A 24,308-nucleotide genomic window follows, 5' to 3' on the forward strand; every position below is an offset into this window, starting at 1 on the left:
TAAAAATAAAAAACAACTGCTGTCTGAATGTTTGGTCCTTATACATTTGACAGTTGATGCCACATTAAAGGATAAACATACAATTAATGATATGTTATACCTCCAGGGACAATAATGTCCACACAGACAACTGTGAAAAGAGGTATACCACTAAAGCTTTTAACACGACTTTTGTTTTGAAGGACGGACGCCCACACCGGACGTTGCGCCCTTAATAAACACCATAGTCGCTTTCGCTTGACAAATTACCTGGTTAATGTTAGCTTAAGGTTTGACCGGAACCAGTGTGCTTATTGTGAATGGGTTTGTTCTACCGGGCACGGAGCTAACGGTGCTGCATTTTAAGACACAATGATAACTCATAGAAAATGTATGTGGTTAGAGTAGCAGAATGTGAGAGCAGCGGCTCTTGGTGAACGTTATGGGTCTGAAGAGCAACCGAGTAAGTAAGCCGTCTTTGCACTCATTCACCGGGAGTTCCGTCCTAGTCTTCAACCAGGCGACGACGCTCTGTGCGACTTCCATCCACCGAACAAACGGGTAAAAGTCGACTCTTGTGTTCAATTTACAACTAATTCCCTTCCCTTTAGTAAATACCTGTGTTACGCCAACGCAAACACTCACTTCCGGGCATGCTTTCATGTTGATGCAAGACAAGTTACTGAAGACCCGCCCATACTGTGCGTCTGATGGGGTATAACAAATCAGTAGTCCTCATAAAGGTTATAATAGTTTTGTATTTAGTTTTGACTTTGTATTTAAAATTAGTTTTATTTAGTTTTTAGAAAGGGTTTGTAGTTTTTATTTTTTGTAAATGCTCAGTTTTTATTAGTTTAAATTGTTTTGTAATATGGAGTATTTGCCAGGTGCAAAATCCAAAATGGTCATAAGTATTGTGCCATAGAAACCCAGCAAAAGATGCCTTTTTACAAATGTATTAGGACAATGAACAACCATCTCTGCATCATAAGAAAATGTGCATAATACTGCTGAGGTTGGATGCTGTTAGTGTGAAAGGTCTGTTGGCTATATTTTTTTACCTTATTATTATAATAATAATAATAATAATAATAATAAATAACCCTCATAAGACACATCACGTTGCCTGTGAGCCAGGAGTCTCAGGGGTTTGATTCACTTAGATCAGCCTCTCTCTCTAGGGGCCGCGAGCAACCCCTAGAGGTCCGCAAGGAAAAAACATGTAAAGCATAATTACTTCATATGTAAGTAGGTATGTGTTTGTATGTTGTAATTGGTGGTAATTTGTAAGAAGAAACTCTGAGCAGTGCTGCAGTTAAATGTCACTAATGCATACACACGAGACCTGTAATGGTTAATAAATCATTTTCTGGTAACAGTAGTGGATCATGAGAGGATTTCTGGACTGGCCAACAGAAAATGACTATCATAAATATGTTTTTATTATGACAGTTATTTTGACATTTTGTCTGACTGACCGGACTGGATGTTCTGAACCCTCTATACATGGTATCTTGGTGAAATGCATCTGCCTTTTAATGTCCATTTCTCTCCAGCAGTCAACACCTTCTGGGGTGTTAGAGCAGACATGATTCGTAACTGGAGTGCGTGGGCTCTTCTGCCTCCCATCTACTCTGTGTTCACGGCAGCTGGACTGTGGCTGGTGTGAGTTCAGCTAATAAGTTTCATCACCTGGTCTTTTCTCCAAGGGATTCATTAATAAATGGGTCTATATATGTATATGTATACATACATGTGTATATATATGTATATACCTGTATATGTGCGTGTGTGTATATATATATATATATATATATGTATATATATATATATATATATATATACACATGTGTATGTGTGTATATATATATATATATATATATATATATATATGTGTATGTATATATTATCTTTTAATGTGTTTTGATGTATTTTAACAGATACTTTGTGGCCATCATGAATGGACAGATGGCGCACCTGGGCACACAGCACAGGTGAGATTTCCAATCAATATTATTGACTGTCATTTTTCTTGTTCTTCTGGAATAACATCTTTTTTTTTTGTCAATATTTTTTAGGAGAAGAAATGGATCCCTTTATCCTCCATACATCAGGTATACATGGTGACACTCGTCATTTCCTTTTCCACAATAAAAGCTCAGCTACTGCTAATGAAGTAAAACACACTTTTGTTTTTCCTCAGTATTGCAGGCAACTTCCCACCGGCCAGCTGCATCTTCAGTGAGGTCATGAACCTGGCTGCGTTTGTGGGTAAGAGTGGTGATTCATGTTGACACACCGTAGTTACATCAGAATTCAGAAAGCCGCAAACATTTATCTGTCTGACTTCCCGTCTCTATCTGATTGGAGTCATATTATAGTCATAATATGAATGTGTCTGCAACCTGTTTTCTCTTGAATGGCCACTAGGGGTAAAGAAAACATTTTTCTGAGGCGTTAATGGTCTCAACCACTACTTTTCAAGCCTCCAAAGTATTCATAACATATTAGGATATATAAATTATCCATGATTAAAGGTTCCTTCTCTCCTCCAGGTTTCTTTATTGCTCTACTCAGATACCTCCAGCTGAAACGCACCTCAGTCAAGCCATGGTTGAATTTTGTCTCTCTAGCGGCTTTTACTGTTGGCTGCTTTGGAATGACACTCATAGGAAACTTCCAGGTGACACACTACGGCAGCAGAGATGCACATATTTAAGTATGTAAGAGTCCATGTGGTAACTTCAGCAGACTTGATTTTTTTTTTATTTTTGGTTTCAGGTCTTAAATGAGCTGGAGATTCACAACGTGGGCACACTCATGACGTTTGGACTGGGAATACTGTTCTGCTGGATACAGTCCTACATCACCATGAGTGTTAACCTAAGAGGCGAGGGGAGGAGGATCGCTATCCTCCGCTACCTGTTGTCAGGAACTGTCACTGTCTCCTTGATAGTCTGTATCCTTTAATTAATGTGACTAATAATACCCATCGAAATTTCCACTGTCAAAAAGACCCATAGTGAGCAATGGATACACCGAGGAAGAGTTTGTGATGCCGCTCGCTGGTCGCGATCAGCAGTGCTGTCGCTAAATACACCAGACTCCTGTTAAATATTGAGATTTTAGACATTTCCCTGGTAATTGTTGGAGATTAATCCACGTTTTTAGGATTGTTAAGTCTTTTTAACTGATCTACAGTTCGGCATTGTTCGGCTTGATTCTTGTGTTGGACGTCTTGCTCATGCCTCATCCTGTGACGGCACTCTGACCAATCAGTGGGCGACGTGAGTCTGGACCAGGTACTATCGCTAATGGAAATGGAAAATAATTGAGTTGAATGGAGTCGAGTAGAGCTAGTGGAAACGCGTCATTAGAGACTCTCAAATGGGTCAAAAACACACCGGACCGTTTAGAAATGTACACATATTTCCTCAAAGTGGACAGCTGTGTGTGAATTTGAATTTGGTCTTGTCTACATTTTATTCTTAACTCAACCCGGTCCAGATCAGGCGTTGATGATGCTGGGCCACCACGTGAATGCCGCTCAGGGCCAGTGGGCGCTGGTCATGTTCTTCCTCATGTTCCTCGGCACGTTTGCCGTCGAGTTTCGTCACAGCAGCTTCGACATTGTGTGCACAGAGATCTCTGGCCGGTCTGAAACCTACACTGACGTGTTCGAGAGTGAACTGGACCAGCAGTGATGACGCATGTGTCGATCACTTTCACACGCCTGAGGTGTTAGAAACAGCTGTTTTACTCCAGTTTTAATGTAACGGACACGTGAGCATCACTTCTGACACACGTGCAAAATTGAATATCTTTTTTTAAAAATTGTTTTACCGGGATGATTACCTGGGAATACACTTAAATCAAAACACTATTAGCTTTTGGAGTGGGGCATGAATATGTGTACCCGTGGATGGTGTGAGGCATGTTTGCAAAGTAAACAATCAGTTTCAATAAAAATCATTCATGTGCAGGGTTTTTTTTGTTTGTTTTCTTACCTTATTATAAGCCTTCTATATGTTCTTTAGGCAACGGCCTCACTTTATGGCATTTTGGGTGTTCCAACTGTAGCCAGTACAGACAAACCAGCCACAGTTAAAGAAGAGAATGACACTTGCACCAAAGTCAATAGAGAAAATCTCTATTTTTAGTTTGAGGGACAACAACAGTGACTGCTGGTCAATTGTTGCCTTCTTTACTCCGTTTGTGAACGTGAACAAAGCATTTCACCGACCGAAGTTGCGAGATAACATGTTTAAACTGACGGAGGCAGTGGTGGATGAAAACTCCTGAATGCCATGATGTAAAATCACTGATTTTTCCTTCTCTAATGAAGAAGGATGACGTTGTTTCTGGTATCTGAAGGCTATTGCAGTTTGCCAGAATATGCAGACTCATTCCCTGCAGGAGTCTAATCTTCTTTCTGTTCTTCTTTTCTACTTCCTCCCCTCATCTTTTTTTTGAAAGGGCACTTTTAATAAAGTGGCATCGAGCACATTTTTAAGGCAAAGTCATCTCAGCTCGCTCGCAAACCAAAGTCAGTCCTGTAGAAGCTATAACGTCCGTTCTTTCTGTGCTGAATCCTGTTATATTTTGAAATCTTAACATTCTTCTCTTGCTGTAGACTAGTGTACTTCCTCCATTACATGCCCCGCCCTCATTACTTTCACCTATCTTTTATTAGCCACGCCTGCTGTATATAGTCTTCCCTTCATTAGTCAGTCTCTGCCAGTTCATCTTGTCCTTGAACAACTACTAACAACTCCCTCTCATATAAAAACTCTCTTCTACACATTGACCCGTCTCTAATATTAGTGGCTTTCTCCAAATGTCCATACGCAAACCTACGCCCTTGAAAACAGTATTTCTGATTGTCCTCCAAGTACCACCAGAGGAAGCTTGCGTACCACTGGTGGTACGCGTACCACAGTTTGAGAACCCATGGTTTTATAGTGACAGTGCTCTGTGGATTCAAATTGCTCCTTTAACTTGAGTAAATGAGCGTCAGTGTTGTATAAAATACCTTAAAGGGAGTAAGTAATGTTACCAGGAAATGACTTTGGAAGACGTTGAAGTCAGTTTTTTATAATAGTACTTAAGTAAAAGTCTTGAAAGTATACGACATTTACTGTTCTGAAAATGTAGTTTTAGAAGTAAGAAAGTGAGGAATTACGATTGATGGCTCACGGTGGCTCAGTGGTAGGACAAGTTGGAAGGTTGTGGGTTAAATTCCTGGCTCTGCTGGTCTATATGGGTCCTTGAGCAAGACACTTAACCCCATGTCGAAGCATGTGAATGGGTGAAAACTGTAGTGTAAAGCAGTTCATCAAGACTAGAAAAGCTGTATATAAATACAGACCATAATACCAACTCTGATTTTATTTGTAACAAAGAGAGTAAAGGGGAAATGTAGTGGAGTACAAGTAAAAAGTTGCTAAACAATATAAATAAAGTAAAGTACATATATGTGGATTTTGTACTTGACACTGATGAGCTTAAACACTGCAGCCTCCACTGTTATTAACACAGATTAGAGTTTACCGGCAGGCAGCTTACACACACATCTATGGTCTCTGCCCCTTCACAACTTTATGGGGAATTAAAAGAGTCGATAGTGAACGAGAGCTGTTGCAAACTGCTGAGGTAACGCCGAATCAGGAAATGAAGTGAGGCAACTTTGCCCTTTACTGCCTTCACAGAAAGCACGGACATATCAGCTCAGTGTTGGCCTGCATCCTGCTGCTCTCACCGACCATGGTATGTAAATCACACGCAGAAGTAGGACGAACAGGGAAGTGGAGATGATATTCATGTTCTGACTCAAAGCGACTTGTTCTGTGGCGGCAGTCGTGACTGTCTCTGGTTAGTTAAGCTGATGACACTTTGATTGAGGCAACAACAGGTCGTGAGTTAATGTGTAACGGGGCAGAGAGGGGCAGACGTTTGCTCGGCTCTCGCTGAACGACTCAGTCACAAGACAACACAACACCTCTGGATATCGGCACTTCTTTTTTGTTGTTGCTTATGAGTTGTTTTGTCCGTTGCGCTTGAGAAACAGAGCTGCTATGGTGAGTGTTGTCTTTACCACAGTCTTTCTGGTTCTACACTGTGTTTTTAACCATCTTTAAGTCTTTATGTGTTGTGGAATAATTCAGTATATTCTGACTCTTGTTTACCGTGTAACTGCAGTGTAGGGGAGTGGGGTGTTTTCACGGAGACAAACAGGCCTCGGTAAAAGTGACTCACAAGTGATAGCCCTGCTTCCTGTTGACACAGTGGCAGGAAGTGAGGGCCGGTCATGAAATATGGAGATTACGCAGGTTATTGTTGTTGGGATATTTGACAGCCCGGAATCTGATTCGTGTGGATTTCTTTTGCAAATTTGAGAATGATGGAGCCTTAAAATGGACCCTTCCTGTCTCTCTGTCTGTCCATTGTTTCCACAGGCTGACACAAACGCCCAGTCGCCCGCCACCAGCTCACCCAGCAGGATGGACCAAGTGCAAGGCCAGGTCAATGAGGTCAAAGTTATCCTGAAAGACAACATCAACAAAGTGCTGGAGAGAGGCGACAGAATAGATGATCTGATTGGGAAAACTGATGACCTACAGGCGTCGGTGAGTATGTCCTTCATCGTGACGGTGCGCGATGACGAGGTTACTTTTGTTTACATCGGACAGTGACTACATTTACATGGACAGAGATCTCCTCGCGCTAATCTGATTATAAGATGATTATAAGACAATCGCATAGATGAGACCGTGTAAACGACATTTAATCTCATTACCTTCAGCAGACTGAGGTCAGAGTCGTACTAGCAATAATCAAATAAGATGGAAATAATACACAACTCCTTATATGGACATCCTGGGGGTGTGTGTGTTTACAGGTCGCGTATTCAGGCTTTAAAAACACAGTTTAGTATGTTTTATCATTACTGCAGTCATTGTAGCACGGCTGCACTAAACTGCTGCGACTTTATTTTGCACACGACACAAACACGCAAACGTGTGACTTTTTAAAGCAGTTGTTTTCAGTGTAGCTGAATCATTAGAACGCACGCGTACACGTAATCTACAACTGAATAGAATCGGTGAAATTTTGATCGTGCCTGCTTCCTGCTGCCAATTGGAGTGGATTGAACCTTTAAAACTTGAAGTACTCAGAAAGGAGTCAACCTTAAAAACAAGCCCCTCCCCCTCCCTGTGTCCCCTCCTCCCAACTGTCTAACTGTCCAAAACCAGTAAAAAACAGAGAACGGTTGATGATAGAGATTACCTGTTTGGTTTGTGAGCATCAGGAGGCTTTCAGGAGCTACCACATTTAAATTTGTAAAAAAAACGTGTGTGAATTGACAGAGAAATGACAGTTTTAATATCACCCTCGTCTTCATTTGAAAAAAAACAACAGAGTTTTAACATGGGGGTCAATGGGAGCTTTGACCAGAACTCTCTGTGCTTTTAGGTGATTTTAAGAAAAACTGCAAGGCATATGAAAATGAGAACAACACACAGGGTTAGACAACAATCATAGCAACGTTTTTATGTAAAAATCATCTGTGTTGGTTGGAAATTGTGGGCAGGAGAAGAGTTTGTTTAGAGATTTTTGTGATTATTTTCATGGACCTCAGCTGATTTTATAATCTGTTTTCAGATTATAAAATACGCCGAACAATAACAATAGATGATTGCTTTCCACTGCAAACTAATGGAGAACACATTGGTGTGTGTTGCTAAGCAGGCACTCTAATAAACAACTAAAATGAAGAAGCATGACCTGTGAGGCACAATAGAAAATATTATTATAGAATTATTGGATATCAGCAAACACGCCAAGTTCCCCCGAAGGACTAAAACATCTGTCATCGTCATTTATTTTGTACAGTGAATCATCTGCAACATCATTTTGTAAAATATTATGTTGATTTCACCACAGAAGAGAGACTATGTGGCCTCTGCATTTGGTCACAGCGAAGAATTTAATTGGTGTCGGTTATCGGTTTGAGCACAAAGTCCAGCATCATGGATCTCTTATTGCTGCAGTGCAGTACAATCAGATTCAAGTGTTCCAAACTAGTAATAGTAATAAAAGAACTGAATTCATGTAGCACTTAAAGTGGGATGAGTGGGGCAGACTTTTTTGCTTCCCTCATCAGTGTCTGCTCCGCCCTAATGTGATTCACCAGTGTCTTTTTTTTTTTTATTACCATTGTGTTTATTCAGTTACAAAACAATAGGTCTGTCACACAGGCGTCATCACAGTTCTGCTAAGGGCCCCATAAATGCTTTGGCTGGCCCTTTAGTGAGGTGAATCAATGTTGCAAAAGTTTACGCACTGTACCTTTCAAAACAATTAACCCTTTAACATCTAAGCCTCAAAATGTCCGTCTGGACTTTTTTTGTTTGCTTATTTTAACCATAAAAGGGTCAGAGAATAAGTGCTTTTGCCCATTTTTCTTTATAACTTTCAACATCTGGCAGTTATTTACAACTTACTACATGTTAAAATAGTGTTGTTTTTTTTAGAAATAGCACTGTAGTAGTAGTACAATTTGAAATTTGAACAGTTTAAAACGTTTAAAATAACATTTCATGGCTGAAATGCAAAACATATAACGTATAAAGCAGCTCATAAAGACTAGAAACGCTCTTTATAAATACAGACCATAATACCAACTCTTCTTCTTCTGATTTTATTAGGTAGTAACGAGTAACAAAGACAGTTAATAGGAAATGTAGTGGAGTAAAAGTTGCTAGAAATATAAATAACAAAGTAAAGCACAGACACTACTTGTACTTTGTTACAACACTGGTAAATACAACAAAAAACCTGGAGCAGAAGCCTAATTAATGTCATTGATAACACCTGTGTTTGTCCTACTGATTTATGTTGAGACAGATCTGCTGTGAAAAGGTCAGATTACAGGTCAGAGTTCTTCGAGACACGCTTGATACAGGTCAACTCGTGTCACCTACGTTGTACTTTGGTCTGTTTTGTTTCATTAATATGATTTTCACTCGTGATATTCATCTTGGTTGGAGAAAAAAACAACAACAGGAGTATTTCTTGTATTTTTGTGCAGTTCTCTCACTTCAATGGGCACTTCTTTTTTTTTTAATTGATTCAACAGAAACAGTTAGATCCTTAATTCAACATAGACAATCCTCCGTGTCAAAACCTGACACTGATATTACGCAACTACTACTACTACAGCTACTACAGCTGGGATTGTTTGCACTAGTTCTCAAAGTAATCCGAGTGTGAGCACTTCTTTCATCGCTGCCAGTACTTTAACAAGGTTTGTTTGTACTTTTCTTCTTTTTTTTTGCAGGCCGACTCGTTCCAGAGGACGTCCACGCGGGTGGCCAGGAAATACTGGTGGAAGAACGTCAAACTGATGATCATTATTGGCATCGTCGTGCTGATCATAATAATCCTCATCATCCTCTTTGCCACCAAAGTTATTTAACCCTTTAAACCCGACTCAGGACTGAAAGCAATGAAGAGAGCGCATAAAAGTTCACGTTTGTACAGTCGACTTTTATTGAGCAGTTTGGGGCGTTTTCATTTCAAAACAAGGCGCTGCTTTGTGTGCAGGTAAAAATCTAAATGGTATTGATTTAATTTTCTATCATTATTGTTATTATTATAAAGTGTATTGATTAGTTTTCTTGGGAAGATTAACAACATTGACTGAGCTATATCCTAAAACACTCCAAGTCCATGAACATGTGACGTCACACCACAGGGTCGCAAATCCAAAATTAAGAGTTTATTCTTGACACATTTCTTGATGTCAATGCACTGTGTGTATGTATATATACATATATATATATACACTGTATGTTTATGACTGTAATAACATGTATATTTTGACTGATGGATAAAGAAGAGAGTAGATTATAGCGATGCATATTCTTTGCTGCCACAGTACTTGTTTTTTTAAATATATATATCTATATATATATGTATATGCATGACTTGTATCAAACAATCTAACGCTTCAGTTATGGAATAAAATCAAGCAATTTCACAAAACGAGCAATAACTGAAAACAGTAAATACAAAAAAACAAGACGGGGACGAGGGACTGCTAAAACTCTGCAGTGATCTAAATAAATGCAAAAACATGACAAAACGTTTTTTAAGATACAACAAATACTCTGGGAAAGAGCGAGAGAGAGAATGTGTACTGTAGGTCACTGTGTTCTTCTTTTACTTTTCTTACAATCAGCTAATTGGCCTTTGCTGGATACCATCATCTCTTTCTCCAACTGTGAGTTCACTGCAGACTCTCATCATCATCATCATCATCATCACACTGAAACCTATGGAAAACAAACAAACACAAATCAGCTATAGACAAACAACACAATAGTTAAGTCACAATTAAATAGGAATCCCCTGTGTCTATATTGTCCAATGTCAAAAGAAAAAAGGGAAATATTTAACATATTACAGTTACGAAAAAAAAAAGTTAGTCCATAAGCTAGAAATCCTGTGGTGTGATAAATTCGACAGGTCAAAGCCCAAATACTTAAACGGAAGAAGCCTTCGACTGTGGTCAAAAGTACACATTAAAGACAGCAGTTACATGCAAATGTCTGCAAATGTAGTGACTCTTGATTTACAAAAAGGTTATTAGAGGAAGATTTTTGTTACAGGAAAAATTGAGAAAAGAGGAGTTCTTTTTCCTTCGCTGTCAGTAAAAAAAAAAACAGAACAATACATGTACACAAAAGTAAAAGCACTTTATCCCCCAACACAGTAGAGTCCAAATACGAACCAGGATTTAGCTCATGGACTACAGGCTACAAGAGCTAAATAAAGAAAACAAGCATTTTAGGTAAAAGATTAGGAATGCATATATTAACATTTAGGAACTGGAAAGTCCAGAGAAAGCTGTACGTATCCTTTGAAAAGCAAATAGTTATTTTCTCATATTTATAAATCATTACTTGTGGGGGAGTAAGGGCCTGTAAAAAATGACAATTACATGTGTATAATTTTACTTTTACATTACATACAGTTGCAAAGAAATTCAAAAATGGAAAGAAAGGTGACAAAGCTGGACGTGTCCCATATTGTTTAGTTTAGAAATGCGGATACAGGATGTTGGAAGACCATACCAAATGGCAGCATTCGAGAGCGTATGCTTCTCGTACCCAGTCCGCATTGAGCGGGCCCTGAGAGTATCTGGGAGTCAGCTCATGGCCTGCAAGGAAGCTCCGCTGGCAGGTACAAACAAGGTATGTCAGAGTTAGGAGACAACATACTTCCTTTTCTGTTTCCTTGCACATCCTTAACTTTGGCATCCATTTACTGTAGTAGCAGTACTTTACCTGTTAACTTTACAGTTTAAAAAAAAAAAAAAGAGAAAGAAAGAAGGTGCAAAAAGAGGCAGCAGAAGGCCGGCTGTTACAATAATCGCCACAAACAGTGTAGCCTCTATGTTACCACTACTGTAAAGCACTTGACGGTGCTGAGAAAAAGACATTTATAAAAAAACAAAAAGGGAAATTATTCATAATGTTACCAAACAGCAAAATTAATTTAACTATTTTAAAAATGACAAGTGTGTGGTATAAATTTGTTGATGCATACCTACTTGATGGTGAGGGTTTGATTCCCCTTTAATATGGCTTGTAACTGTTGGTGTGACCACCACGCCGTGGCGACTTGCCATATCCGCCCGATTGATCTTCACATGTAGTTGGAAAAAACAAAAGTATTTTAGATATTTTTGTATCATTTCAACCACTGTTCATTTTGTCAGTTGAGGTGAGACTCTTTTTTTTTTTTTCACGACTGAAGCTGGGGACACACTACAAAAGTTTTTACCCACGATTCACAGCACTATTTGGGGACAGTGGGCATGGTGTGTGAGGGTAACAGACCCGACTTGACCTCAGTTGGACACAATCGGGTAGTGTGTACAGATTACTGACCCAAATGCAAACATGTTGCCAACAGACAATGGAAAAAAACGGTAGGTGAGACACAGGAAACAGCATCAGAAGACAAAGATGACAGGAAGTAGCGGGAAATATCAAAACAACGATGGCGACGTAATGTAATGTAATGTACTTTATTTATATAGCCCTTTACAACAACCCACAGGTGACCAAAGAGCTTCACAAAATAACAACATTACAGACACAAAGCAATAAAAATACACAGTATATATAAAAAAAAATTTCATGAAACATAAACCGAAGGACAAAAAAACAAAACAAAACAAAATAATAACAAGTGAAATAAAAGAATAAAAAGTGTACCAAACTAAAGCCATTCTGGATAATTGTCTAGATTTGAAAAGACCCAGGTCAGTGATAACACAACAACCAAGGCTCTGTTACAATTTCTGTTAAATAGGCCGAGGCAAGGCCGTTTAGAACTTTAAAACAAACATTAAAAGTTTGAAATCAATTCTAATACGCACTGGTAGAACAGTAGAGCCAGCGTAGCTAACATAAAGTGCATAGCAATAGTGCGGCCTTGAACTAATTAACATCAAGTTTGTGGCTTGGCTTTGGCAAGCAGAGGCAATTGATTCATTTACCCTCACAGAAAACACAGAGGTTTCGAACAGTCGAGTTGAACTGCAAAGACAGGGCACCCAAGCCAGCTGTTCCACTTTCTCCAAACACAATGTACTCTGTCTTTGTTTCATTTAAATGAAGAACACTTTGGCTCAGTCACCGCTTGACGCGAGAAATACAGTCAAGGAAAATGTTTTATGAGACGCTTTGGTCTGGTGAAACAGTCGCTCTCGTAGACGTGGTTGCTCTAGCAAGAGTTTGCTGCGTTCAGTTGGCTTCAGTTGGTTTGACAAATCATGTAGTTTGTCATCCCTCATCAGGCGCAGTTGTGTTAAATGTGTGATCCCCAGTCTTTCATTCGTCATAAAAAAAAGAAAAGAGTAAATGCTGAACCAGTTAGTGTGTACTCCGAGTCTTTTAAAATTCGCTAACAACTGTGAAGGTTGTGCAGTGTGTCCCCAGCTTAAGACGACACGATGCAGAGACTGCACCGATGTCCTAAAACACTGACTTAAGATGATATTTACAAGCATTATTGTTGACGAAAAAAGCGAAAATAAAAAACTAAGATAAAATAAAAATTAAAAATTAAGTGCAGCAGCTTTATTTCCGACAACACTTTTAGTCGACTAAAAAAGACTACAAAAATTTGAAACTGGGTGACAAAATTAACGCTACTTTCAGCAGTGAGGGGAAAATCAATTGAACTTGAGCTGCAACTAATGATTATTTATATAATGAATTAATCAATCTGTTGATTATCTACTCAATTCGTTCTTTGGTCCATAAAATGTCAGAAAATTCTTCAATCCTTTTCCCAAACACAAGATGATGATGATGTTCTCAAATGTCTTGTTTTGTCCACAAAGGAAAATGATTCAGTTTGGATCATTTCTTTGTTATATGGAGCAAGGAAACAGGAAAATATTCACATTTCAGATGATGTTTAGTTATTAAAAAACCCATCATCACCATAGTTGGCAATTCATTTAGTTATCGGAACAGCAGGGGAGTCTACTTACTGTCATAGTCACCATATCCATAATAGTTGTTGTAACCAGAGTAATCATAGCCACCATATCCTCCATATCCTTGATTACTGTATCCATAATTGCCATAGTTTCCATAACCTTGATTCCAGTAGTTGCCATAGCCCTGGTTCCAATTTTGATTGGGACCTGCAATAATAACACAAAAAAAGCATAACATTTAATCATACATATAAAGAGAAATGTTTAAAAGAGCTGTTTTTCTAAATGAATGAGATCATTTAACCAGTGAAGTTAATTTGAAAGTAGTAATTTCAACTTAATTTAATGAATTTTTTGTATTGCTTTAGCGAAACTACAGTGTTAGCACAGTGTTACAGATATATAACATGTAAAAGTAAGTTATAATAAGTAGAAACTGATCAGTAATTGACCTATTGTTTCTGTTCAGAATTGGGGTTTATTATTAATAACAGGAAAGTGAAGGCACACAGGCTATTAAATCCTTCCATGGTGGATTTTATCCTTTTTGCCTATGTCTGAAAAAAGGCTTGACTATTCCAAAGTTTTTTGTTGTTTTTTTTCAAGGAATTTTAAGTTGTGAATGTATATCTTATTTTATCATAAATGTATTCTCCACTCACCACCACCTCTTCCTCGAGACCTGGATGAGTATCCACCTCTGCCTCCCCAGTACTGCTGCTGTTGGTACTGTTCTTTAGACATCGCCACCTTTATTTCACACTTAAAAAAAAAAAAAGGGATTGACATTTATGTAGTGATCATGGATCCGATGTAAACTCTATGTAAACCAAGTTGAACCTGTACCTTGCTGAGTCCAATGTTGTGGTACTTTTTCTCCATGATCTTCTTCACTGGTTCCTCTTCTTTGAATGTGATGAAGCAGAAGCCTCTCCTTTTGTTTGTTTTGTTCTCCATGGGCAGTTCAATAGAGTCCACCTGTTGTTTTGTTTTTTTTTTAAAAACAACAACACATGCATCAATGGCTTTACATGAAAAGCACTTTAACTAATTCAGTAGTCTATGATCAGGGGTTATGGTCATTTCTAGTTCACGACTGCATTGATTGTCTTGCAGAATAGATTAAATAAAAATATTCACAATGCACCCACCTCTCCAAAGGCACCAAAGTACTCTCTGACTTTCTCCTCAGGGGTGTCTGGAGAGAGACCGCCCACAAATATCTTCTTCACTGGCTCCTTGCTTTTCATGGCCTTGGCCTTTTTGGGGTCAATCACTTTACCATTGAGTTTATGCTCCTTTTGTGAAGCAACCTTCAAAACAAAATAATCAAATGACAGAAGGGGTTCATCATGGCCAACAAACGATAACAACAACAACTGCTGTCAGCTGACTATCGTAGGTGGAGCCAGTCTAGCTCCACCTTGACATTATCATACCATTTTATTCTGGTACTCCAAGGGAAGGGTGTCAAAAGATGTACCTTGTCAACACTTTCTGATTCTTTGAAGAGCACAAAGCCAAAACCTCTTGAACGTCCAGTGATGGGGTCCAGTTTTAATGTGCAGTCCACGACCTCCCCAAACTTTGAGAAGTAATCTTTCAGATCTTTCTTGGTCGTGTCCCAGCTGAGCCCTCCTACAAACATCTTCCTGTGCGTGGACAAAACAAAACATACACCTCAGGAGGACACACTACAAACTACAGACACCTGTTAAATCATTCTTAAGCAGCTTTGGTGAAATGTGAGGAGACTATTGAGAGCATCGAGATGCGGTTCGCCCATGCCACAGTACCCTTCATCCTCCTCGTTTTTACTGGCGTCAATCCTGGATCCCTCGGCCTCGCCCCCCACCAGGCCACTGTCCCCGGCCGCTGACATCGGGTCGTCACAGTTCCCCTCTCCGTCCTCCTCCATTTTCATCATGGCAGCGTCGTCGCTGAATTCGTAATTATCCGACATGTTTGGAGCAGTTTAAACAAAAAATATTTATAACTGCAGACCACCGAAAATAATGCTGCGTCGTAACCCCAAACGGGAGCGCAGTTAGCTGTGAGCTAACGATAGGCAAAGGCTAAATAAGCTAATATTTGGATATTAAATACCGTTGTCTGAAAATATTGTCGCTGAGAAGAGCAAGCTAGCGAGTGTTTCTGGGTGGTAATGTCAGTGTGTGGAGGCAAAATGTTTTTTTCTGTTAGGCTAAAGTATTATTAGTCGCTATAATTTAAAGGATGAGTGTTTTGTAGCTGTTTGTTTTATTCGTAGCCTCGTTCTTCTTCGTACGATAAGAAACCTGGCGGTTAGACCTAGCTTAGGCACAACACTGCCCCCTTAGGTCATATAGCATTAAGACCATTTATCATTTATCTGTTATCTGTTGTGGCTATAGTCCATATTCAGCAAGACATTTCTTATCCTACTTGACAATATTGTGTGGATACATTTTCTAATAAAACACACCAGGGACTTTAATTTGTGTTTCTTTTTAATCTCCCTTTAGACTCAAAGACTTGTCATAATTTTATGTGAGTTATAAAAATGCAAACAAATGTAAATATGTTGTTGTTTTTGTCCATCTGTACATCACTCTAGATTTTGGTATAGCTATACTGTGTGTTCATTTCACAAGCATCACCAAAACCAAGGGTCAAAATATTTTTTTATGCACAAACATACTTGGCCAAGAAAATTAACGTTGGAAAACGATTTGTCTTAACATAGAATGATAGATTAGTTCTAAAATAAATAAAATGAATCCAGTAGTTTGGAAGACTGTATATAGAGACATGGTTCTCAAACTGTGGTATGTGTACCACCAGTGGTCCGTGAGTTTCCTCTGTTGGTACTTGGAGGCAAATCAGAAATACTGTTTATTGTATATACCAGGGTATGTGATTGGAGTGGAACTGAGGAATTTTGTCTGGAGGTCAAAGAAAATGAAGCAAATGACAATAATAAGAGAGAGTCACCTTATCTCTTGCCCCATCTTAATCTATTTTGGCTACACCAGTGTCTGACATATATGAAAGGAAGAGAAAATGACCATCATTCATTTGATTATTACACCAGTGCCTTTCCTTCTGTGACCTGTACAAATGTCTGCCACAAAAATGCTATTTACTTCTTTTTATAGCAATTTATGTAGTTACATATTCTTATGAATTTGTATATTGAATTTCTTGTTATGTTATTTTATCAATACATCAATTGTGTGTGATTATAAAATTATAAAAATTTATCTAAATAACTCCCTACCAGAAGGTGGCGATGACGCACCGATCTCAATCCAGAATTTGCGGCCGCTGTAGCGATCAGTGTGAGTGGCGCCACCCTCCGAGCTGGCGGCTAAACTGCAGAAGCGACACCTGAACATGTGGGCTACACAACAGTGTTACAAGCACGTCAAATCTTCAGGTGATGGCAAAGACAGGTAGGTAGTGGCGAACGACCAACTGGGTGTCGCACACATTTTTCCCCCCGAGGTCCTCTCTTTACTCCACCTGCTCAGTTCTGCTGGAGACCCAGAACCGGTGACTGGCTTTGTCACCGCGCCGCTGCTATTTGAGCTAACGTCGGCTAACCAGCTGCTGCAGCCTTCTAAATATGGCCACTGTTCCCATTCCTGCTGGAACCAGTGCACTCTTACTGGATATTGAAGGCACCACCACACCAATTACGTTTGTAAAGGTAAGTTATTATAGTATGCGTTGGTGTTATTTCGTATTACATGTGTAATGATTTAATAAGCTAACTATTATGTAGCCAACGTTACCACAGCCGGGCTAATAGGCGGCTGTCATCGGCTAATAAAGCAGAGCTAATCAACGCTGTGTGATTGTCGTGGACTTGATCATCAGCTTCAGCGTTTCTTTTTCTGTTGTTAAATATTCAATTTTCTTCAGTTTTAAAATATAAATAAATAAAAGCAGCTCGTTTGATTGCGCATATATGATACATGCAGGTCTGCTTCAAAGTTAAATACGAACACTGAATTTAGTTTTCGCAACATGCAAAACAATACGAACGTAGCACTAAATTGAAGAATGCATGGCCTAAAAAAGAAGTCAAAAATGAATGACTAAATCTTTGCCTTCACCAAACAATGGAGAAATATTGAATAAATGTCACTCAAGAAAAAAAACAAAAAACATACACGTCTTTGTTATTCTTCATTTTCATCTACCCCTCAAAAGACATTTCATAATCTATCACATTTAGACTAATTGGTTTAAAAGGCAGAAAGTGAGTGAAATTTGTATAAGGATAATAAATATTAGCCACTAATTTTGTCTTTTTAGTTGCAATCTTACCCTTATATCAGTTATATTTTAGTGATTATGTTGGGCCTCCTACTTGGAAATAACTTGTCAACATACTAGTCACAGTTATGGGTGTGGGAAGTCACTGTCATAGAGTGAATTTCTCTCTTAAGAGCCACTCCACCTTTCAACCGGTTCTCCAAGCAACAACTATTTTGAAATGCAAATGAATGATTGGCTTGTTCTATACAATGCAAAGTAGTGGTAAATGTTAATTATCAGTTTGTGTAGAAATTCCTTTTAAACATGTCATAATGTTTTTTTTACATGTTGGTAGTTATAATGGAGTATGTGGAGAGAAAAAAAAACATGTTTATTTAAACAGTGACGTAGGAGGAGAAAACTGTGATTATATTAGTCATCCTCTCTCTATTGTTTGTGTATGACTATGAACCAGTATATTTTGTGACTCCTGAGGCTCTCATTTTGTCATTGTTAGGATATCTTATTTCCGTACATCAGGGAGCATCTTGAGGATCACCTGTCTACTCACTGGGAAGAAGATGAGTGCAAACAAGATGTACATCTCCTTAAGAAACAGGTAAATGTGTGAGGAGTTGCCATGTGGGATTTGTCAACTGAGTGGAAAACACTTTATCAGGGTTTATTATTTTACTCTCTGGTTTCATTAGTTTGTATAGTGTTGTCATATAAATAAACCATTTAGTTTCATCATATGGAAATTAATAATCTGGCCAATTCTTGTGTAATTTATTGAAATTGAAAAATTAATTTGCAACCAAGTGCTGTGATATGAAGGTTTTTAACTTCCTCCGTCTATAAATGTTTGCTTAACCAAAAGCTTCAATGTCATGACAGATCGAAGAGGACATGAAACAGAACCGAGCGTGTCCCATCCACGCTGTGGACCAGACGGTTCACACAGATGAGGAGAAGGCCATCAGAGAAGTGGTGGATAATGTCCTGTGGCAGATGGCAGCTGACAGGAAGTCAACAGCCCTCAAACAGCTCCAAGGTCACATGTGGCGGTCAGCGTATTCTTCGGGGAGAATCAAAGGCGAGTAAGTACACTGCTCATTTTCTTATTCCAGAATTCACACCATGTACAGAAGGTCTGTCAACAGAGATGATCAATATGATCACTACATGTTTCTAAACTAAATCACTCCAGACTCTAAAACCTGTTTTATTCATTATTATTGAACAATTTTGCTCAAGCTACTTGTGAGTGTCAGTTTTCTCCAGTTTTGTGAGTTGATGTCCAATACAAAATGTTATTTCTTTCTGGGAACCACTTGCATCTGAAATGAAAACTCAAGTCTCCCATTAACTAAATCCCTGGAATATGATTTTTGATGAATTGTTAAAGCCAAGTCTATTAGCAAATGGGGGATTTGCTCCTTTTCTTTGTCTTTTGTAACAAAACCTGCCCATTTACACACAAATACACAGATGATAGCTAGGTCATAGAAAAAACTTTTTTAAAGTAAATTAAAAGGGCTGTTTCTTTTAACATGGGGCATGTTGCCAACAGGATTTATCAAGACGTGATCCCGTCCATTAAAAGATGGAGATCTCAGGGTCTTAAAGTGTACATTTACTCCTCTGGAAGCGTGGAGGCACAGAAACTTCTGTTTGGATACTCTGTGGAAGGAGACGTCTTAGAGGTAAGTAGAAAACGTTTGTGTCACTTTCTTTTTTAATAATTATTTGGTTAAAAGCAGTTGTAAAACGTCTGTTAGTGTTGCTGGTTATGTTGTGGCTGATGAAGTTTTGTTTGTAATCTTTGCAGTTATTCGATGGTCACTTTGACACCAGTATAGGCCCTAAAGTGGAAGGGAAAAGCTACGAAAGGATCACAGAGAGAATTGGCTGTCGACCAGAGGAAATAATGTTCTTAACGGACGTCACACGAGGTGAGTATGTTGACAGGTTGGGTTTAGTTAAGGTTTACACAGCAGTTCTTCACACATGGTCTCCTCCTCCTTAAACTGACAACTAGATCAACAAAATGGAGACATGTGGACCATCTAGACATCCCATTTTCGTCAGGAGGCCAGGCAACAGCAGTAGGTCTCTTAATCACTCAAGAAGGCCTTACTGCCTATATGATCATCACAAATCAGAGCTTTAGATCAGAGTGTTTTTTGTCAATACATAATAAATACAAATTTTTTCAGCTTTCAGCTGTAAATATTGCCTGGGTTATTTGCTCAATATAACAAAGAAATCACTAAAACTAACTAATTCATTTGAATAATATTTGTTTGTAGAAAAAAACAAGACCTGATCGATCATCAGGTCACACGAGTAGCATTTTTTCATGTGAGAAAAATTGCAAAAATCAGACCAATCCTTTCATTGAAAGATGCTGCAACTCTCATCCATGCTTTGGTTAGATCCAGGCTGGACTGGTCCTATGGTCCAAAATGCAGCTTGGGTTTTGACTGCAGGCAGCTTAATATGAGCGTATTGGTCCTGTGCCGGCCTCTCTTCACTGGCTCCTTGTCTAGACCAGGGTTGATTTTAAAGTGCTATTCCTCATACAATTTTAAATGGTCTTGCACCCTCATATTTGTCATATTTGCGATCTCGGGACAGTGGCCGCCTGGTTTTCCCACTTGTTTTTTTTTTCTGTGCTTCTACATCATGGAACAGTCTTCCTCTTGATGTCAGGTGACAAATGTTGCCCTGTATTAGTATTGTAGTTTGTTTTTTCCTTGCTTGATGCTTTTCCAGTATTTTTAGTGTATCTGTAATTTTATTAGCACAGCATATTTTTACATTATGTTTATTTTTACTTTGCCAACTATGAAGCACTTTAATGGAAATAAATGTATTGTTTTTATTATTATTGTTATTATCATTTCAAGGTTTGGGAAACACCTGTTAGCTGACATTAAATCAAGCTCTTAAGGAGCAAATGATAGAGCATCCTGTTTAAACTATAATTGTCATATATGATTTGGGAAAAACAGATTAAATAAACGTATTTAAGTCATCATTTTGTGGTTGCAGAGGCTAAAGCAGCTGAAGAGGCCGGGATGAATGTGTTGGTGGTGGTGAGGCCTGGAAACATGGAGCTGACAGACGAGGAGCGGGCCCAATATCACCTCATCACATCATTCAACCAACTTGAAGTGACTGGACGAGCTTAACACCGGACTTAGAGGAAGAAGAAAAGACCTCTCTTCTCTGACCTTTTCCTTCTCTTCTTTAGCTCCACCCCTCCTCCTTTAACCCTGAGTATCACCCTTTTTACATCTGATTATTTTTGTTTAGCTATATTTAAAGGTCCACAAGAGTAGAGGCTGCTGCTGCTTTGGCTAACATTAGCGACCAGTTTTTAATTATTTTTATCTTTCCAGTTTCTTTTAATGACTCTTTTGTTTGTGGAAAAGTATACGGACATAATAGTAACTGAAATGGAAAATGGCTGTTATTGGATCCTCTTTTTGTTGACTGGGTGGAAGATAGAGAAGCTGTAGATATGACGTGTGAGGTTACCCTACCTTTTTACCTTTTTTAGATGAACCATGTGTGATTGACAGTCCTAAGCCTCATCAGTGTTAAATGTTCCAACCGTTTGTTTGTGCAGGTTATGCGTCGGCGTTGTGTATACATTTCCCCCACTCTTTTCCTCGTCTACATTTACACATGTTGCAGTGGTTAAACTAATGTTATAGAAGGTAGAACCACAGTGTAGTTGCACTGAGCTGAAAAAGTCTTCATTTCAAACTGTTTGTATCTTTAATAATTAGTCCTCTCACAAGTGAATGGTGTCAATTTAAATGTGCCATCCTCATGGGTCTTGTGTAACAGGGGTCACTCTCTGGAAAGTTCCCTTAAAACGGCAAAGTCTATAACTTAATGTGTGAAACATAGTTGGTATTATTCAGGAAAAGTTTGCTTCCAATAAAAAAAATGCCTTGTCTCACACGGAAGTCTTCCTCATTTAGCTCTAATGTTCAAAACACTGAATTATTATTATTTTATTAAACCTTTATTTAACCAGGATAAGACAGGCCACAGCACAATTTACAGGTTACAGACATTAACAACATCAAAACCACACCATAATCAGCATACATGTAAGAAATAAATAGATGAAAGTACACATGCTCAACAAATGTAGGCTTAGTGACATTAAAATCAGTGAAAAACATCTACAGTCAGAGGTTTGTCTCCGATTCTCTGATTCATTCTGTAGCCCTTTAAAAGTGTTAAGTGAGACCAGATCCACCAAACAAACAAAAACTACATTTGCTTCACCCGGAAACAAGAGGAGTCAACTCCCCATCTCTGAGCAGAATTGTGTAATATCACCAGTGTTGGCCTGAACCTTTAGGGGACCCTAAGCAGAATTTGATTTGGCCCCCCCACCCCCCTCCCACCAAAAAAATGTTTTGGGGCTCCCCTCTAGACTTCTGGCCCTTGGTCAACCCCTGTATTAATATAGTCGTTATTTATACCAATCCAGACACCTTTTAACCTGAGAGTGCACTTAGATCACAGATTTAAGTTAAGTTAAGATTTAAGTTAAATTGAAAAATAATAAAATACAACAGCATTTGTATTTGTAAACAAGTATATCAGTTTAATGATTTGTTTTTCCACAAATCTTTGAACAGATTTGTAGATGTGCATTAAGCAAGCAATCTTCAAGCAAACAAAGCAGCCGCTTAGTTCGCCTATACCTCTGGTCGGCCCTGAATGTCACTGTCCGTAATCATATGTTTGTTGCCATTTCTCTGCAAGCGACGTCCCCTAAAAAATATGTAGGAAATATGGGTGGCAGTGGCAGAAGCAGTCAACTGTGACTGATATGTTACCTTAACCACCCTACTCTGCAAGATCAGCTTCACTGAAAACACATCTGTTTTCCAAAATTCCAATTCCACCTGCAAGTTCACAAGATGATGTGACCTTCTGCCAAGAGATAGCAAAGCATTTAAAGCACTTAAAGCATTTAAAGCATCGCGGGGCCATGGCTTAAGCAGATCTTTTTTGAAAACAAGTAAATAAAACAATCACACTGTTACACTCTTCATGTGCCCTTTGCACAGCAAGAAGGTAACAGTAGGAAAAGAACAAATATAAAACTTCGAATCGTATTATGTTGAAATTCCACATTAGAATGGTCTGATATTTTGTGAGGGCCACCCTGAGGTGGTCTACTATCACAATCCTACAATTTCAGAAGACCTTTATTTTGAAATGCCACATCAGTTTGGCTGGATATTTTGTGATATATGGTGGAAACAGGTTGTTTTCTTTTTACTGTGTAGCAATCTGAATTTACATGGAAAATAGATAAATACTGCAATTTTAGGGGGCTTGCCTTTTTAACTTTTATTGTCTTATTTTGAAATTGCACACTCTTACCATAATGTCTAGTATCTCTAGATAAGCAAAGTGTGGTCCCAAATCTTATAACCGGTTAAGGCCTAACGCCAACCTTAACCGAACCACAATTCAAATATTAGTCCTAAACTTAAACAGATCCTCAGAAAGGAGGTTCTGAGGTTTTCGTTGATGAGGACTACTGGTCCTGACAAGGTCAGTGGCAGAAAGTATCCTCAAGAGGTAAGAAACACACATTATCATTAAATGACATTTGGTAATGTCATTTAATAATAATAATGTGACTTGTGTTAATATTTTTTGTCAATTTGTCCTCTAACATATGCTGTTAAATCAAAAAACGTTTGCAGTGATAAGTGAGCCATAGTGATAGGAATCAAAACTTTTTTTGAGGTTAGAATGCCACCTACTGGCTACATTTCCACATTTCTCTCAAAGTGTAAATGAACTCTGACCCCACGGGTCACTTGCAAGTCAAATTCCAGTATTGTCTGCTATTAAAAAAAACTATGGTATACACATGGTAATACTAGTGCATCATCATTTCAACATTACATAAGGAACACAACAGAAATTTACAGACTAAAACCTCAGAACTAGGGAAAGAGAGAGAGAAAGAACTAGATAAAAGGAAGGAAAGGGTAGTAAAAGGAAGAGAAAAAGGACCCAACTGTGACTCGGTCGTGCTGAGAAAAAAGGGATATAAGTCACTCTATATTGCATATTTGTATAGCCTCTGTATATACTGTAACTAAACTCCTATAAGCTGACTCAGAGGGATGTCCACAGAGTAGAGTGTTCATGTTTTTTTTATTCCTAGCGATTCATAGAGATATTGAGGTTTTTTATGGTTAATATTATTGTCTAAATAAAGAAAACTGATATGACAGAAGGCAAGGCCACTCTATTTATAGAGCACTTATCATAAACAAAAAGCAGATTCATTTAAAAACAAAAAACTAATACGTAAATAATTACAGGGACAGAATAGAAAGAAATCAATACAAATGTAAAACATTACAATCATCACAAAATGTCAAAAAACAAACTAAATAGTTCAAATTGGTAAGTGGAGCAAACAAATAATAATAATTACAGAAGAAAAAAACATATTTTAAAAAGAAAAACCTAATGTATATAAAAATGTAAAAGGGAATTA

The 24,308-nt window shown here is 38.4% G+C and overlaps 4 protein-coding genes across 12 annotated transcripts; 3 read left to right on the forward strand and 1 right to left on the reverse strand.

Moving 5' to 3' along the window:
* The first annotated feature begins 231 nt into the window (after positions 1–231).
* tmem150c (transmembrane protein 150C) lies at positions 232–3,961 on the forward strand. Of its 2 annotated transcripts, none has more exons than XM_044012436.1 (8): positions 232–540; positions 1,536–1,644; positions 1,920–1,973; positions 2,058–2,093; positions 2,183–2,250; positions 2,535–2,662; positions 2,761–2,938; positions 3,487–3,961. In XM_044012436.1, the coding sequence occupies exons 2-8, from the start codon at positions 1,568–1,570 to the stop codon at positions 3,681–3,683; spliced, it is 738 nt and encodes a 245-aa protein (XP_043868371.1). In that variant the 5' UTR covers positions 232–540; positions 1,536–1,567; the 3' UTR covers positions 3,684–3,961. The 2 variants fall into 2 exon arrangements, with proteins under 2 accessions (XP_043868371.1, XP_043868372.1); XM_044012437.1 differs by having other exon boundaries at positions 1,539–1,644.
* A 1,684-nt stretch (positions 3,962–5,645) lies between these two features.
* Positions 5,646–10,026, forward strand: si:ch73-234b20.5 (uncharacterized protein LOC449923 homolog). 2 transcript variants are annotated; one of them, XM_044012439.1, is made up of 3 exons: positions 5,646–5,745; positions 6,435–6,605; positions 9,320–10,026. In XM_044012439.1, the coding sequence occupies exons 1-3, from the start codon at positions 5,743–5,745 to the stop codon at positions 9,455–9,457; spliced, it is 312 nt and encodes a 103-aa protein (XP_043868374.1). In that variant the 5' UTR covers positions 5,646–5,742; the 3' UTR covers positions 9,458–10,026. The 2 variants fall into 2 exon arrangements, with proteins under 2 accessions (XP_043868374.1, XP_043868373.1); XM_044012438.1 differs by lacking the exon at positions 5,646–5,745 and adding an exon at positions 5,763–6,056.
* On the reverse strand, positions 9,508–15,973 carry LOC122758330 (heterogeneous nuclear ribonucleoprotein D0-like). Of its 7 annotated transcripts, XR_006358142.1 has the most exons (9): positions 15,298–15,972; positions 14,985–15,153; positions 14,653–14,814; positions 14,348–14,479; positions 14,164–14,263; positions 13,553–13,708; positions 11,593–11,695; positions 11,118–11,219; positions 9,508–10,316 (listed from the first exon to the last, which is right to left on the reverse strand). XR_006358142.1 is itself a non-coding variant. In XM_044012429.1 (8 exons), exons 1-7 carry the CDS (start codon positions 15,462–15,464, stop codon positions 11,622–11,624), a joined length of 960 nt encoding a protein of 319 aa, XP_043868364.1. In that variant the 5' UTR covers positions 15,465–15,973; the 3' UTR covers positions 9,508–10,316; positions 11,597–11,621. The 7 variants fall into 7 exon arrangements, 6 of the variants coding, with proteins under 6 accessions (XP_043868364.1, XP_043868362.1, XP_043868363.1 ...); XM_044012429.1 differs by lacking the exon at positions 11,118–11,219 and having other exon boundaries at positions 11,597–11,695; positions 15,298–15,973; XM_044012427.1 differs by having other exon boundaries at positions 9,508–11,219; positions 11,597–11,695; positions 15,298–15,973.
* A 797-nt stretch (positions 15,974–16,770) lies between these two features.
* Positions 16,771–21,724, forward strand: enoph1 (enolase-phosphatase 1). The gene is made up of 6 exons (XM_044012434.1): positions 16,771–17,192; positions 18,264–18,365; positions 18,644–18,846; positions 19,320–19,452; positions 19,578–19,701; positions 20,804–21,724. The coding sequence occupies exons 1-6, from the start codon at positions 17,109–17,111 to the stop codon at positions 20,941–20,943; spliced, it is 786 nt and encodes a 261-aa protein (XP_043868369.1). The 5' UTR covers positions 16,771–17,108; the 3' UTR covers positions 20,944–21,724.
* The last annotated feature ends 2,584 nt before the right edge of the window (positions 21,725–24,308 follow it).

Source organism: Solea senegalensis, linkage group LG21, assembly GCF_019176455.1.
Source record: "Solea senegalensis isolate Sse05_10M linkage group LG21, IFAPA_SoseM_1, whole genome shotgun sequence".
Taxonomy (NCBI): Eukaryota; Metazoa; Chordata; class Actinopteri; order Pleuronectiformes; family Soleidae; genus Solea; species Solea senegalensis.